This window comes from Cololabis saira, chromosome 9, assembly GCF_033807715.1.
Source record: "Cololabis saira isolate AMF1-May2022 chromosome 9, fColSai1.1, whole genome shotgun sequence".
In the NCBI taxonomy this organism is placed as follows: domain Eukaryota; kingdom Metazoa; phylum Chordata; class Actinopteri; order Beloniformes; family Belonidae; genus Cololabis; species Cololabis saira.
In genome coordinates this window covers 38,118,565-38,136,431 of record NC_084595.1, presented here as the reverse complement: position 1 = coordinate 38,136,431, position 17,867 = coordinate 38,118,565, and the positions used below count along the sequence as shown (strand labels likewise).

The following is a 17,867-nucleotide window of genomic DNA, read 5'->3' as shown; positions in this document are numbered from 1 at the left end:
AATATTTCAGTTGATTTGTAATGAATCCAGAATGTATGACATTTTTGCATTACAGAAAACAAAGGACTTTATCACAATATTTACATTTTCTGAGACAGTCCTGTATTTCAAGTGAGATGTTGAGGGAGTACAAGTAAAACAAGCCTGTCTTAAATATTCAACAACAAAAATCTTCCAAAGAAGCCATTAAAATGACATATTTTTTAAATGAACTGACAGACCAAAACAGTTTTGGATCCTGAGCAACAACATTTCTGCTGAGAAACACTTGTCAGTTGGGTCACTGTGGGTTTGCAAGTGTGAATGCTGCCCTCTGCTGACTAACACATACAACTGCATCTTTTAACCCTGGCTGTAGAGTGAAGTGGAAAGCACCACTGAGTGAATGCATGTTTTTTGAGGCTTTCATCACTTACATGGGGTAGCAACAGGAACCCAGCTGTAGAGCTCATTGTGGTAGGACACCGTGTCAAACTCACTGCACAGCATCTCTCTGAATGTTGGTTTATCACTCTCACACGGTGTCGTGTTGCAGGTCCGATAACGCTTCCTTTCCCCGGTGCAGTACTTGCCCCCGTACTCCGGTCTGTCAGGCACAAACACACTTTGAGTCAACTATGTGATTAGGATTATTTCATTTTCATTTCATTTTCAGTTATGGACAAGGGGAAAAAAACTAAACAAGCCAACTAAGCATAAAAGATTAATTGCATAAATAGGTCAATTATTCTCAAAGGTATGAGACAGATGAGGAATGAGCCCTTACTTGGGATTGTTACATTCTCTCTCTGCTGACTGAACTCCAGTCCCACAGGTCCTGGAGCAGTGAGACCAGGTACTCCACAGTCCCCACCCTCCATTCACCGTCTCAGCGAGTTTGCCCACGATTACACACTCGCCAGAGATACACCACTAGATGAGGAGCAAAAAAGCAATTCCATTTGGATTTTTTTGCCAATTCCCCTCAGATTAGTGTTCCCTGACGCCCCGGTCTGACCTCACCCCTCATTGCAATATATAAATTACCAATTCTAATTCTAATAATTATTCTTGGCATTATCATGATATATTGTTTTATAGTGTATTATTATATTAAGTTATGAAATCTCATGGGATGTTAAACTATAGTATTATTATAATGTTATATATTATAGTATGGTGATATCATTTTGTTATATGTTATAATATTATAAAAATTATTATGTTATATTAGGATATTATTATATTATTATATGCTATTATAGTATTACATATATTTATATTATATCGTGCTATATTACATCACTCTATATCAGTAGTTCCCAAACTGGGGGGCGCGCCCCCTAGGGGGGGCGCGGCAGTATTGCAGGGGGGGCGCGGCGAGGTTGGAAGGTAGATTAATTAAAAAAATAAATAAATAAATAAAATATATATATATTTTTTTTAAGATTTTTTATTTCTTTAAGATTTTGCCTTCAATACATATGTGCAGTGAGAGAGAGACAGGAAATAGGGAGGATCTGTAACATGAACAAGCCCGCCCCACTCACTGAAAAGGTGTGGGTTTTAAAGCTGACATTTTTGCAGAGCAATTGTTGAAATTTTGATTATTTGTTTAGCTGTTGCTGCTGGTTTTTTTCCTCAGGGAGCTGGTTATTTTGGGAAAAAAAATATGTTGAAAGTAATGCATACTGTATTGTACAGTAAAAAGGAAAAAAAAAAGAAAGGTGTTGCACACATGAAGCAAGCCCACTCACATCACTGAAAAGGTGTGGGGATTAAAGGTTCAGATGTTCAGATTTTGGCTCCTGTTTGTATTGTTGTTGTTGTTTCAATCTCTGGGAGCTGGTCAGGTTGAAAATCTATTTTTACAGAGATGGACAGTTTTTTCGCACATATGTTCAATATATGAAATAAATTGTAGTCGCATTTCAATGCAAAATTGAAAACAATCGAAAATTCTGTTACGTACAAAAGGGGGGCCTAGCAAAAAAAGTTTGGGAACCACTGCTCTATATGATAATTATTTATTAGTTTATTTATTTATTTATTTTCAAATAAATATGCTTAATCTATTTATCTACTTTCATTATATTATTTACACCTAGATACATATCATTGTAACTGATGTCATCTTTTGTTGCTGTTTGTACTGTATGTTAATAAAAACCACCAACTTGGGTCATTTACCTTCTCTGGTCCACAGCGAGTACCATCTATGGGTGAGTCTAGTTTGGAGCGGCAGGAGCCGTTGACCGAGCACCAAAGAATCTGGCAGACGTTCTTAAAGGATCACATAATGAAAAACAATTAGCACAGGCTGTTTCCTGGAAGACTATTGACATTTCCATTTGGGCCGATGCACAACACTCACATCAATCTCAGAGCAGAAGGTGGCGTTTGGTCCGTACTGGAGCTGGCACTGGTGGTGCGTGGTGTAGCGGATACCGAGACGAGCCAGGGGAGTGGTTAGGTCCCTCTTTGAAGGACGGTCGTCTAAACAGAAACCCCAACCACGACTGAGGAAGACAAAACAAGGTGAAAATAAGACTTTTGAAAGCAGGTGGATTAAATAAAGAGACAATAGAAAGGAAGAGAGAAAGATGTAAGATCAATGGAAACAAAAAAATTGCGGCGGATGCAGAGCCGGATTAAATAAATGGACTACACTAGGCAGACTGTGATTTTTGGGCCCCCCTCCATCGATATAATTTATGAATTGAAATCTTAAACTTACCAAAGTTACTAATAAAAGTTAATTCACATTTTACATAGCATAGTCATAGTCAAGTTGTCTATCAGACTATTTTTTGATTTTTATTATTTATACGTTATTACACCGCTCTATTAAATGCTAATAAATTATCCTTATCTTATCGATTGCGAGTATCATTGTTAAGGTATTAGTACCAGTAAATCACCAATAGGTGTCAGCATTGCTATGTAAACAGAGTAAAATAAGATAAATGTTTTAAGCTATTGCATTTTGCAGAAAATCTTAATTAAATGTGTTGATTAAATTGAATAGTGAAATAAGAAGTCAAATCTACAAATACCAATAAAATTTGCAGTAAGACAAAGTGTGCTGTAGTATGTATGTCTGTATGTGTATGCATATGCAGAGCCGTCTGGGAGATTTGCGAGGCCCTGTGCAAAATGGCTGGGGGGGGGCTTTGCAAAATGTTTAGCGTTTTTCGGGTTGGATCGGGTGTGTATATGCGCAATTTTAACTCTCCAATTAGCAAAATACTGGATACCTTCCCCTGCCTCATCATCATCTGGGCTTGCCTCGACGCGGGGCCCCACGGCTGCTGGAGACCCGATCGGATCGGTGATTTTTTTTTTTAATTTATCAAACGACCCTTTCAGAGAGGCATTAAACTCTTCCATTTTCTTTTGTTTTTTTTCTTTTTTCATCCCCTGATGGAAATTTCCTGAATCTGTCTCGTTCTCTCGACATTGTGTGACAGTTTGTTCCAACTCCACCGTCTGGATCAGAGCAGCTTGTGTCCGCGCTTGGTCTGATCAGTTGTATTGAACAACAGACACGCGCATCATTGTTGCACATATATTTATTGATATGCACAGACTAGTACACATTTAGGTCTGTAATGGAACGTGACTGTTGATATTTATGAGGGAAAAAAGGAAAAAAAAAACGGAAAAAAATCAATATAATTTTGAAAAAAAAAAAAACGGCCCATAGCGCGAGGCCCCATGCGGTCGCACGGTTCGCACACCCCTTGCGGCGGCCCTGTGCGTATGTATGCGTATATATATGTATGTATACTAAATATAGTAATAATGCACATATATATATATATATATATATATATATATATATATATATATATATATATATATATATATATATATATATATATATAAATAAATAAAAAAAAATGTTGTCCCTCTGTCTGGGCCCCTCCCCTGTGAATCGGGCCCTAGGCACATGCCTAGTTTGCCTTTGCGTTAATCCGGCTCTGGGCGGATGCATTATCGGAACATTTTCAGTGTAATGATGTCACGTCATCTGCTTGCTTTCAGTGTTCACTTCTTAGTCTTGAAGCCATCCAGCCATTATCTGTTCAGAGTCACATGGGTCTACTGGAGCAGATCACAGTTGTCAACAGGTTGGGTTTTACCCTGGACAGGTCATCAGTTTATTAAAGGACCACATGGCAAAAAACGACAACACACACTCAATTCTAGGGACAATTTAGAATCAGCAGCTACCCTAAGTTGCATGTTTTTGGACTGCAGGAGGAAACTGGAGTATCCAGTGAAAACCCATACGAGCACATCCAAACTCTACACATAAAGGTCCCAGCTGAGTTTCAACCTTCTAGTTGTGGGGCAACAGATTTGCAGATTTCTGAGGCAGATTTATAACTGCTCAAAACAGACCATGAGATCCCACAGCCAAATGCATGTATGCATGGATGTATGCATTCATGCATGTGTATATGTATGCATGCATGCATGTGTGCATGTGGTTATCTACATATGTATGCGCGTATGCACGCCTGTATGCTTGTAAGCATGCATGTATACATGTATAATATGTATATACACATAGATGTATGCAAGTGGGAGCCTCGTAGCTCAAAAAACCTTATTCTGATAAATTTACACCCTGAAAGACAAACTAACAGCAAACTAGTCAGAGCTCAGCAAACATGAGTTCTGACTTTTAACTTTGCAGCTGCTTAAACTATTGTTTTTACAGAGGAACGTTTGATTCATTATGGTTACACTTTTTGGCAGAAAACAACAGTAAAACCAAACATTTGCAGGCTTTTGCGGGGATGCCTTCTCATGTTGTTTTTAGCTCCTTCTTTTTGTTTGCTTCTTCTGCTTGTCTTTCATTAGAGGATTTTCATCCTTAGGATGATCGGAGAGCAAAAACATTTTTTTATCTCTGCTTCTTGCTTCTCTCTAAAAAAAAGTACACTGCGATTGTCATGGTTGTCATATTATTATAACTTTGTTTTCCTCCAACACATACCATACAAATTGTGTAATTTGTCTCATTTTCACAACTCATTTGCAAATTGGCAGCAGGCCATCCACTTTATCTGCACCCAGGTGTCAATTTTGACTATTTCTCAACCATTATACAATACTCCAATTTAACACAATTTGTAGATAAGATAAGATTTGTAAAAAGATTGAGCCTTACTCGAGGAAGCGTGTGATGTATTCTTTGGAGCAGGAGGACCAGGTGAGAGGCGAGCTGTCATACATCAGCTGTCTGGACATGATGAACGGGTGTCTTCCTTCCAGCTCGCAGTCATTCCCCTGGCCGTCATGGTGAATTCCAAAGCTGAGTTCAAACACAAATTGACTAGACTATTTCCGATGTTATCACTATCAAACACATACTTATCACACGCTGGTCTGGGCTGCCGCAGAGGAAATCTTTAGCTTGTGGTGATTTATCCCTCTGATCAGAAAAAGATCTGCACATTTTGGAAACTCTTGGCTAATGCTGGCACAATGACAGACAGTAGTACCTGCTGCTGTTTTTTGTCGTTGTTTTTGTTTATTCAGAATTAGTAAGCAGTGTCAGGCCTGAGATACAAAGCTGATCAACATTTTAAGACCAGTCAAAAGATTGCAAGAATTTTAATTTTGCACTGTTGGATCTTAAAAAGGTTCAAAGATCAAATATGAAGGATATGAAGAAGATTAATACAAACTCCATCTGTAGGTAATGCTGCTGAACGATCTCCACAGTCATCTTAGCAACCTCTGAGATATCCCTCATTGTATGTCTCGTTACTTGATCCATCATTATTTGCACACAGCCAGTTCACAAGCGATCCGATGAGCTAATGCAGTATATCCTCAGTTGTAACTGATCATGGGAACATGATGATTTCTTTGTCACGCTGCCCATGGTCATGATGTCCCATTACTCGGGATTTCCCCAGAATAAAACAGATATGTAGACGCACCTATGGCCCATTTCATGAGCGACGGTGAAGGCGACAGGTAGCCCTGAATCCTCATTGATGTTGCAGCTGCGGTGGGGTTGACACATTCCAGACAGATGAGACAGACCCAGAGTCTCACAGGGCTGGTTCATTCCTGCACAGATGTCTGTCCTTTGGGGAGATACAAATGCTAATTAAAAGATACTGTATGAATAATGGCTGAAAGATCCATCTCTTTATTTAATTATTTACTTAACTAATGCAATTAGATCACTTTGAAGGTCTAAATCATATATGCAACACAACAATTGAAGTATTTTGCTACTCCCCGAGGCATCACAAAGAACATCTGCAAACATTTGTGAAAGCAGGATTGGAAACAGTATGATGAATGAATGTCTTGCCCAATAGGACATTTTTCAGTAGTGAACCGAAGCTTCACTTTTCAACATGTTGCAAATCAATTTCCAAATTGTTACATCCGTCAGAAACGTTGACAATTCTTTGCTTGAAAATCCATTCAATGGCGTTATTAGTTTTCAATGAAACAGCTCACAAACACGTGTAAATCAGTGTTTCACTGGCCTGGTGATCAGCGCAGCCACGTCGTGGTGAGCAGGGTGCGTGTCACTCTGGGGGTTGAGGTTTTTCTGCCAAGCACAGAAACTGGCCAAAGTGGTGTCTGCATTGTGAAGAATATTCAGGTCCTTCTGCAACAGACAGCCGTGGAAACAGTTGCATCAATATATACACCATAAATAAACCATTGTTCTTTTTAATGTAATTCACAGAGGTTTCTAACGGCTCATCTCCAGACTAAAGATGGGTGGGATGGGCTTTCAGTAGTTGAACCAGGCACAGAGAAATAGCAAAGTTAAGCTACACAAACCAGCAAGAAGACCCAAGACATTTTCAATAACGCAGAATTTCAAGAGAATGTTCAGGAAATGTGGCCCATGCTTTTTTTTTTCCTCCATGGTTCACTGTTCACACATGCATACAGTGGGGTATTCTGTGTTGCAGATGTGCTTTTAGAGGTATTAATATGAATGACGGGGTCTTGGAAGAGCAAAGCACACCGGAAACAGAAAATTCCCCCATGAAAGGTATTGCAACGCGTTGCTTACGGCGCGTCAAGAACAGGTTCTGCCAGATACTCTACAGCTATTTGAGCACAGCCACATCAGTGAGTGGAAGACGATATAGGGATTAGCAGAAAAGAGTCTGGATCTACACGCTCCAACTCAAACAGATGATATTGATGAATAACTGTTACATTCACACTTTAGAGTGAAAAAGTTAATTCTCATATATACAGTAAAAACACAAGTTTCCACCAATTTGCTCTTCTCTTCTTAAACAAACTAATATTAAAATTGGCATAAAACTAAGACTAATACAAAGATTTTGGTATTCGAGAGTCTGATGTCCTGCAGGTACAGGCTGTTTGTGAGATTCATTGTTCTGGATCTCACACACCCGTTGTACTTTCCTGACAGAGATTAGCGGTTGTGGGCTCTCCTTGATGATGTCAGAGTTCCTGATCTCCCTGGTGGGACAGTCATCCTGGGGCTGATATTAACTGGAACATAACATTTTGCTATCTCCAATAAAATCAATGAGTTCAACATAAAATGATACATAACATTTGCCCTACTAACAGATTTATTTTAAAATTTGTCAATATTGATGTTGATTGTGTATTTTGTAATACCGAAGTGGAAACGAATAGGCCCCTTTTCTTTGAATGTTAATTTTCCCAGATTCTTTGGAAAAAACTGAAGCTTACATCACATCATATTTCAACACACCAATAAATTTGAATGTCAAAGATATATTGTTATACTATAACAATAAAGATAGGAAAATGCAACACTTAATTAACTTGATTTAATTGATGAAATTGATTATTCTAATTGCAAAATTCCACATGCACAAAACCAAATTCTCCAAAGGTCTTTCTTTCCTGTTTTTCAAATCGATTTCAAGAATTACTTTGAATGTCTTAAAAAAATTCAGAACAAAAAATGTAAACAAACGGCTAACATAATTGAAGGAATATTTGGAGAAATGTAATGTCTTACTTAGTTTTATTTAATTTAATTTAACTTACTGTCATAGTTATGTAACTATGTAATATCCTACGGACTTCATTCAATGTGTCTTGTAATGTATCTGCTTATTTTCTTGATGCCAGACTTTGTGTTGTTCATGGTCAATGTTCTGACTATTTAAAATCTTAAAATAAAGGTTTAAAAGAAAAAAAAAACAGACAGTCATCCTGTGGTGCCGGGAAGGAGAGGACACTGAGGAAATGAGTGGTTTTCAGTCCGATGCCTTGAGCTGCGCATCCTCCGTGCCACACAGCCATCGACTGTACGGCTCCAAAGGACGATGAAGATTTTGCTACATTTCCTCAGCTTTTTTAAGAAAAACTGTCTCAGATGGGGATTTTTCTGAAGGAGTTATTGAATGCCATGAAACCAGAAGAGATCTTCACCGATGTGGGGTCTAAGGAATTTTAACGTTTTCACCTTCTCCACCAGCACATAACTGATGTAAAAGTGTTTATGCTGCTTCCTCCTCCTCTCCCTCCTTACATCACTGATCATATCTCTGGTCTTATTTTCAGTGAAGAATAGATGACTTTCCTGACACAATGGGACCGGTCCTGCCGCATCTCTTCTGTTGTATATGTGGTCACCTCCCTCCATTGACTGTGATGACTGTGATACCGAAAGCCTTTGTAATGCCTGTGTTTGCGTGGGAGGCCACGCAGATGTCAAGAGAAGGTCAAGGGGACCTTGTACTTACAGTTCTGATGGTTGATGTGGCATTGACCCCTAAGTGTGTGACCGTTGTACCAGCAGTTTTATCGGTGGACCAGTCCAGTCCAGCGTGTTTGGGGATGTCATTAAAAATAATGAACTTTTATTCCTACCATTATAATGTTTATTTACTGGATGCATGTGATGTCCTTTACACTTATGTTTTCATACTAACATCTAATACACTGAAATCCTTCTGGTGAAAATCACAGCAGCAACTGATTTAAGTGTCTTGGAGACGTTTTTCAGAATGATGTTACCTCTTCTCCTTGTAGCAGGATGAGGCGCACCAAGATGACGTGGATGGCGTTTCCGATACTGGCGTCATGAAAGATACCAGCTACCTGTCGACATGAAAAGCAATCAAAACATTTTTGAAAATGAATTTGTGGGTAAAAATTAGGAATGGGCGATATTTTACCGTTCATGATATACTGTCAAAGAAATTCCCCACGGTAAGAATTTGTCATCTCGCGGTAAAAACGATAAATTCCCCTTGATGACGTTTTTGTGTAAAGTCAGATTTATGGTTCTGCGTTAAATCAACGCACGTGTGAAGGAAGGAAGGAAGGAAGGAAGGAAGGAAGGAAGGAAGGAAGGAAGGAAGGAAGGAAGGAAGGAAGAAAGAATGGAGCCAGAAAGAATGGAGCCAGAAAGAAATGAGCCAGAAAGAAATGAGCCAGAAAGAAAGAAAGAAAGAAAGAAAGAAAGAAAGAAAGAAAGAAAGAAAGAAAGAAAGAAAGAAAGAAAGAAAGAAAGAAAGAAAGAAAGAAAGAAAGAAAGAAAGAAAGAAAGAAAGAAATTGGTTTTTATCAATTTAATTGGTGTAGTTTAGTAGTATTTAGTATCTTTTAGAGCAGTGTTTTGGCTCCAAAGACTGAATGTGGTGATAGATTTATAGTTACAAAGGTGGAGTTGAATTGGTATTTTTTTATCGTCATTTTTATCGTTATCGGGATAAATGCCAGAAATTATCGTGATACATTTTTTAGTCCATACCGCCCATCCCTAGTAAAAATATCAAAATGAAAAGTGGGCTGAAACGCCTCACCATGTTCATGATGGTGAAGATGTAGGACTCCACGTTATCACTACCGTGGTATTCAATGAGTTTGGAGTCAGCAACCACCATGGTCTCCACCCAGCGCTCTTTACTGACGGAGCGCTGTGCTCGGGACCGACCCTGGAACCCCCTCTGCTGCTCCCGCTCCCACTCCTCCCTCTCCTCCTCCGCCTGGACAGACTTCCTCGGAGAATCTAAAGTGAAGGATGTCAGGCGTCACTGGCAGTGCACTTAACCTCGCTTGACTGAGGTGCAGACAGAGAAAGAGATGCATACTCACCTGCAGGGCTGGTAACACACACACACACACACACACACACACACACACACACACACACACACACACACACATACACACACACACACACAGACATACACACACATGCACACACACATAACCTGAGATATGCACCTTGAACTCCACAGGAACCAGGATTCCTTTTGGATTCCAGGCTGCGTTTTCCTCTGTGAGCCGCTGCAGCAGCTCTCGGATAGATGACGTGTGGTTCTGGAGCTCCCGAAGTATCATTTGCAGATTTATCGACAGGTTCAATAAAAAAGTGCCCCTCTGGCAGGGAGAAGAAACCTCTCTAAATGAAAAAGGATAAATAAAAATACACAAAAATGACTTCAGAAAGTATGCAACGTGTTTGATCACATACTGAAATGCCAGGGATGACCCAGTGTCAAAATGAGGTGGTGTAACGATGACCCCTTGCAACAAATCACCAACAAGAGTAGGGATTAAGTAACTCTCACACTCGAAAGGTGAGAGGGTGAACACGCCCTCTCTTCCTGAGACGAGCACTCCACAGCAATTGCCATCAGGGTGGATTCTACCGTTAGTCATCAGATCTGAATATGAGCCTTTTTCCTTCCCTCGGGCACATTCTCTGTCTGCCGCAGTAATACAACAACTCCTTCCTAACTATGCTTTGCATGTTCTTACTGGTGCGGGCTATTCACAAGCTGATAACTTTGGGTCTGCAGATGAACACGCACATTATTACATGGCTTTCACATGAAAACCGCAAAGTGGAGGTGCTGCATTTGCATGTACGCTTACAATCAGTAAACGCCTAATCACTATGGTTAGCACATGCATTAAGAAAGATGACAGCTCCAGACCACATGTTACCAAGGCGATTCTGTGTCCGCGGGGTGTTTGTTAATAGGTTTTGCATCAAGCTGAGTTCAAACATGCCCAGGCGTTTCTAGGATGAACCCCTCCCTATTTCCATCAACCAACTTAAAGGGGACCTATTATGAAAAACATGTTTTTTCTTGCTTTAACATATATAAAGTGGTCTCCCCTCAGCCTGACAACTCAGAGAAGGAGGAAAGCAACCAAGTTCTGCAGTGTCTGTACAGCTGTCCGGATGAGCTGTCCAGTGTGATGTGACTTCTACGAGCCGCTCAGATTCGGTGCATTTTCTTTACGTAACCAAAATGCAAACCACGTCCACAACTATAAAACCGTGTAACTGCATGAGAGCGTCCGACTATCGCGTCGCACTGCGTGACATCGGACGCTCTCTGTCCATCTCCCTCCAGCAGCTGCCACTTTATTGAGGTTTTTGTAGTGAAATGAGGAGGAATCATAGAGATAACTTCTCATTTTAACTAACTGGATCAGCCGTTCCTCATCCATGACCGTTTCCTACAGCGCTTTCAACCGGCTTTCAACGAGAGCGGCAAGAAGAAAATAGAAACAGGGCGTCCGACAAATGTTCAGCTCAAAACGCTGCGTCCCGCTGCACAGCGCTGCGTCGCTGCGTCCAGTTAGGACAGTCCAATAGAAAATAAAGCAATGGAATTGATTTTGTCGCTGACGCTCACTCGCATCGCATGCAGTTATGACACGGTGAGGACACGGACACGGTGTAACTCCGCCGGCCGGAGGTTCCGCCATTTTTCCGTAGCGGTGTATCGCGTCATTCAGGCAGCCAATCAGCACAGAGCCTCATTATCATAGCCCCGCCCACTCAGAATCCCACATAGAGAATGAGGTTAGAGACTGGGAAGATAAAAACATGGCCCAGAGGCTGAATTTTTGAATTTATTTAGCAAAAACAATCAAAAGCTTGTTTTTAAGACATCCAAGGCCTGTTTAAAATAGGTATTAGATGCCATAATAGGTCCCCTTTAAATAAAGAAATAACAAGAGGAACATATCATACTTCCAATAGTTAAATGGAGGGAAAAAAGGAAAGTCTGGATCAGCACAAGCTTACAGAAAAATGCTTTTTCAACTTTTTTACTTTGCTGTAAAAGCTGTGTATGAATAAATCAAGTTTTAGTGCTTGCCTGTTGTATGTGATTCTTGGTCTACTGCCGTGTTTCGGGGAGCCGAGTGCAGATGTGGGACATTAAACTGTGCAGCGCTGCTTACAGTTTGGTTGGTTGTGGTTCCGGCATCTACCCTGCTGTTATTACACCGTTCAGCTTTCCGGGTCACCCTGACAAGTTTAACATGTGTTTCTGACAGCATGAAACAAAACACTATCTTCACTCATTCATCCGTCCCATCTCTGCCTTTGCAGACTTTTTAAAAAGTACAATTCAGGGGTCCCTTTGGAAGGACTATATCATTTAAATGTTTAGTGTTAGCATACTGGGACAGACACTTTGTTGCTGCTCTGGATTGTTTTCTCACCATAAAACCACATTCAGCAAAACAGTAACATTGCAAAGAAAATAAACAAAGGTTCTCTGTATGTGCCTGATGTTTAGATATCTTTTTTGCAAACTCAAATTTAATACTGAAAAAGGAGCTCTCCAGCGCTGACTCAAAGTGTGGCTTTCCGCCAAAGTCTCCAAAGCTGTGGTGGACTCATCTCCCAAGCATGCAGGCTGATATGTCTCCATTCAGCTGGGAAAGTTTCCCAGAGGCCCTGTGCAGAGACCTCTCCGCTGATTTAACTGCTGTTACATCTCTGTGTGACAGTCATAATACACTGATTAACCATAACAAAACCACTCAATTAAAAAAAAATAAGAGTTAACAATGCTCATATTTCTGCAGTGCAATATTTCTCCTTGGGAAACCTTCATCCTGGCGTTCCCAGATGTGACTCTGACACTTGGAACCCACGTTAACGTATTTGTAGACCTGTCACCAGTGCAGATAACAATGGCAGGCTGAGAAATAGTGAATATCATAATGTTATGACTGATTTGTGGGTATACTATCTTATTTTGCTGTAGCATTGGAATCACTTCGCTCAAAGACAAGCTAGTGTATATTGTTGTAGTTGTTATATGTTTTAATGTTATAATATTATAAAAATTATGTCATATTAGGATATTCATATATTATCATGCTATATTTATATTATATCATGCTACACCACTCTATATAATTATTTATTTGTTTACTTATTTATTCTCAAATTAATATTCTTAATTTATTTATCTACTTTCATCATCTTATTTACACGCACACACACACACACACCTAGATACATATATACGTACAGTAACTGATGTCGTCTTTTGTCGCTGTTTGCACTGTATGTTAATAAATAAAAAATAAAAAAAGACAAGATAGTGTATGAAAACATTATTACATTTAAGGTTTTTTTTTCCTTTTTTTGTGCATGGAACTTTGCGTGAGTCCCAGCTGCGAAAGACAGGAGGTGCAGGAGGTGGAGCACAGATCAACCAAGAAGGAATGCTAAAGAGAGGCCCTTTCAAAACTCAGACCGTGGCTCTGCATGATATGTATGATGTGCATACCAACTGCAGGCTTACTGAGCACGACAGCTTTGCTTGTACAGTGTAGTTAAGGTATTTCTTGTAATCCTTAAATTACCAGGCACATATCCTCTCTGATGTCTCGGCTCCGCAAACAAAGATAACCTGAAATCACACCATGTAAGATTATTTAGTAATTGTTTTTTTTTGTTTTTTTCCATAAATGGAAAACTACCCTGAATGCTCCCTCAGCTGTGACGGCCTCAGACAAAAGTTCACTTTCGCTACCTCTTCTCCCTCTTCCACCTCTTCCACCTCTTCCCCATCCCCTCTAGCTCTCCGTAAACCACCTCTGATCCCGAGGAAGCCTGCTGTTTGGGTGTGAGGTGCCAGAGCTCAGGGAAGCTACCATAACACAGGTTCTGTGCTCTAAATACGCCGGGCCATGTGGAACTGGTTTACTTCTTTTTCCTCCTTCTGTGGCTTTTGGAGCGCTGGCCAACTGGACCTGAAATAAAGTCGCCGCTGCTACACAGCCTTTGGCCTTCGCAGTGATTAAAGGGACACAAGGAGATGTGGGGTCTGATGGTGCTCATTACTCCGGTTTGACAAATCACAACCATTTTCAAGCAAACTTGCATTAATTATTACTTAAAGGGGACCTATTATGGCATTTAATGTCTATTTTAAACAGGCCTTGAATGTCTTAAAAACAAGCTTTTGATTGTTTTTTCAATATAAATTAGAAATTCAGCCTCTGGGCCATGTCTTTATCTTTACAGTTTCTAACCTCCTTCTCTATGAGGGATTCTGAGTTGTCGGGGCTATGATAATGAGGCTCTGTGCTGATTGACTGCCTGAATGACACGATACGCCGCTACGAAAAAATGGCGGAAGCTCCGGCCGGCGGAGTTAAGCCTGAATTATGGTTCTACGTTAAATCGACGCAGACCCTACGCCGTAGGCTACGCCCTAGGGTACGGCGTAGCCTACAGCGTAGGCTCTGCGTTGGTGTAACGCGGAACCATAAATCAGCCTTTACACCGTGTCATGCATGCAATGCAATCAATCAATTCCATTGCTTTATTTTCTATTGGACTGTCCTAACTGGCCGCAGCGATGCAGCGATGCAGCGATGCAGCGATGCAGGGCAGCGTTTTGAGCTGAACATTTGACGGATGCAGGCTTCTATTTTCTTCCTGTCGCTCGCGTTGAAAGCCGGTTGAAAGCGCTGTAGGAAACAGTCACGGATGAGGAACGGCTGATCCAGTTAGTTGAAATGAGAAGTTATCTCTATGATTCCTCCTCATTTCACTACAAAAACCTCAATAAAGTGGCAGCTGCTGGAGGGAGATGGACAGAGAGCGTCCGATGTCACGCAGTGCTACGTGATAGTCGGACACTCGCATGCAGTTACACGGTTTTATAGTTGTGGTCGTGGTTTGCATTTTGGTTACGTAACGAAAATGCGCAGAATCTGAATCTGAACGACTCGTAGATCCACATCACACTGGACGGCTCATCCGGGCGGCTCTACAGACACTGCAGAATTTGGTTACTTTCCTCTTTCTCTGAGTTGTCAGGCTGAGGGGAGACCACTTTATATATGTTAAAGCAAGAGCAAACTTGTTTTTCATAATAGGTCCCTTTTAAACATTAAAGGTTGCATTAAGCTTACTTTTTTTTTCTTTAATTATTAAGACTCAAAAGATAATGATGCATTAGAGCTAATTTCTTCCTCGGAGGTCATAGCCATTATTGTCATTTTTCAGCATGCTGAGCAGCAATCTTTTCTGAGGAGAAATACCTTTATAATAGGTCTGAACTTGCATGTTCATGTTTGTCCTCAGGGAGGACAAATGAGTCGAACAAATGTTTAAATGGCTTTTACATAACACATAAAAACTAAAGAAAACAGTAGACATTCTCAGGGCTGTACAGATAAGACCGACAGGCAACCTGGATTATGTAAAGACACAATCTATGGCGCTAAAAAAATAAATAAAATAGAATGATTTATTTGTTTGAGCAACTGGACAATCATTTTACAGCCCGATGCAGAACATCAAACTGACCTGATGCTTAGGTGTTTATTTTGTGTAATACATTGATACTTTGTCATCTGTCCCCTGACCGAGATGCAACATTTAAGCCGTTTTCTCTCAAGAAACATGACCTGAACGAGCCATGTGTGAGGCGAGCAGTGAAATAACTGAGGGAGTGTGGTCTGAGACTGGAGCCGGTTACGCGCCAGAACATTCATAGAAAGTGAGTGTGCTTGCCAGTGGATCACTTATTGATGACATCTTCTTCTTTGTGTGCACCTGCATTTCTTTTCCACTCCCTGTCGTTATTGCAAAAACATATGTCTTGATACGAGCACAGAAAAGTCGTTTTCAGCCACACTCATCCACTTTTTCCCCACTTACCAAAAAAAAAAGCATTTCAAATTCTTCCTCCTACTTTTTGCATCATGTCATCTGTCAATTATACCAAGGGCCCACGGCTTTTCTTGATTCCTCCATTTGTAAAGGAGTTTGGCCCTCTAATGGCCTCCCTTTGTGATATGTAACCTTACGAAATCCTGCTATAGGGTCGTACAGTATGGATCCTACATCTGTGGTCGTGTTTCTCTTGACATTTCATGACTTGCCATCTTTTCATATTTGTACTGATGACAACAAAGACATGTCAAATGATCCACAGGTCTCACCAGCCAGTGAACCACAGACTCTTTGTGAATCGGGTTGCAGAGTCAGCAGGCTTCACCTGGCTGCACCCTTTCTTATTTGTTGTTAGTGTCTCATGACTATTCTCTCAGGGGGGAAGGCGGGGTTCTAGCTCTGGAGTATTTACTGAGAACAGACAGCCCCCTTTTATCTTGTACAGGTTTCGAGACGACTGTGCTTCCGTAAAGTCTTTTAAACAAACTATTAGGCGTCTGATTACATCACTTTAGGTAAAAGGGGGATTTCCACATATGGTTTCACATTTTAATAGAATAAATGATCTTTTGATTAATCATGAAAACTGTTATTTCCTGTCGGAAATATTTTTCAAAAGATGACATATAAGGCTGCAGATTTGTGAGCCACAGTATCATTATCCATAACAAGAAAAAAAAACACACCACTTTGAAACACAACAGTTCAACTGAAGTAACTGTAACTTTGGACAACTTGACAAGTAGACTAAAAGCACAATTGGGATTTACTCTTTGATTGTTTGACAATGATTTACACCAGTAAGTCGAGAATTAATGTTGGATTACATACAAAAATAAATCCGTTTTTGTGACGTGTCAGTTTGCATGTGAGCTCGACAGTCTTCTTTTAGTCTCCTTGAGCTTTCTGATTGTTTGAGACATTGTGACTTCTACTCTTTGCTCCATAAACAAATAATTATCACTTTTTCTTTGTATTTTAAGCATTCTTCCCTCTCTCTCTCTGTGGCCTGAGGGTGAATGACCTCTCTGCAGCAGCAGGATTTCACTCCCACATCTGTCTGGCTAAGTCTCCCTGTTTAACGCTTTCTGTTCGCTTATGGCTGCTATAAAACGGTTTTCATGACACAAAGCAGCACGATACACATTGGAAAGATGTAAAAAAGGAACGGGCAAAAAAACGCATTGAAGAAAAAAGACAACGTAAACATTGTAAGTTTGGTGAGATTAGTGCATTTTAGAAGAAATGTTATGTCAGTTCTCCTCATGGTCAGATGTAAATGATGTTGAGCTGGGATGTTTTGAGCCACATGTATTAGTTGATTTGTCAGAAAGAAGTAGTGAAATCCACTCAAATGTAACAAAGAAGCAGAAGGAAAGTCATTTTCCAGTGAGGAATACCTGCTTTCAAACACTTCTGAGTGCACAATTCTCCTTTTTTGCACTCCTTTCAAAATAAAGGTGTAAATTTTAACTCAAATTGTAATCCCAAAGGATCTGCCATGAAAAGGTTTTAAAAAGCCATAATTTATCCAGACACTTTCATGTGGTTCAGATGTCGTTTCACGATCAAAATTCTTCATGTGTTGCTTTTTCATATCTCTGCCGTCCAGCTGGCTTTTTTTTTTCTTTGTAGTTGAGCTCATCATGTGATTAGAAACACCACAGCCTCAATAAAACTGCACAACCTAAAAATATGTTTCCATCTTTTTCTTTTGTCTTCCCTTCTGTCACAAATAAATTTTCCTTTGAAATGACACGTGCCAAAAGTTATTACTGCAGTTGTCTCTATGCACAGAACAAAGAGAGGGTGCGAAGACAGAACTGCAGGGATTTCCTGCAAGTACCGGCAGCATGCGTGTGAGTGAATGAATCAGTGAGGGTGAAAGTGAAGAGGAAAACATCTGAAGGATGAAGGG

At 40.2% G+C, this 17,867-nt stretch overlaps 1 protein-coding gene across 2 annotated transcripts in view; it reads right to left on the bottom strand.

The window, feature by feature from the left end:
• Window positions 1–17,867, bottom strand: part of adamts12 (ADAM metallopeptidase with thrombospondin type 1 motif, 12) — a 36,452-nt gene that overhangs the window by 17,576 nt on the left and 1,009 nt on the right. For both annotated transcript variants that reach the window (XM_061729529.1, XM_061729528.1), the window contains exons 3-12: window positions 10,222–10,399; window positions 9,798–10,003; window positions 9,007–9,090; window positions 6,504–6,628; window positions 5,940–6,089; window positions 5,162–5,305; window positions 2,354–2,498; window positions 2,170–2,262; window positions 767–912; window positions 417–586 (exon numbers count right to left, since the gene is read on the bottom strand). In XM_061729529.1, coding sequence (XP_061585513.1) covers window positions 417–586; window positions 767–912; window positions 2,170–2,262; window positions 2,354–2,498; window positions 5,162–5,305; window positions 5,940–6,089; window positions 6,504–6,628; window positions 9,007–9,090; window positions 9,798–10,003; window positions 10,222–10,399 — 1,441 coding nt within the window. The remainder of the gene's footprint in view (window positions 1–416; window positions 587–766; window positions 913–2,169; window positions 2,263–2,353; window positions 2,499–5,161; window positions 5,306–5,939; window positions 6,090–6,503; window positions 6,629–9,006; window positions 9,091–9,797; window positions 10,004–10,221; window positions 10,400–17,867) is intronic.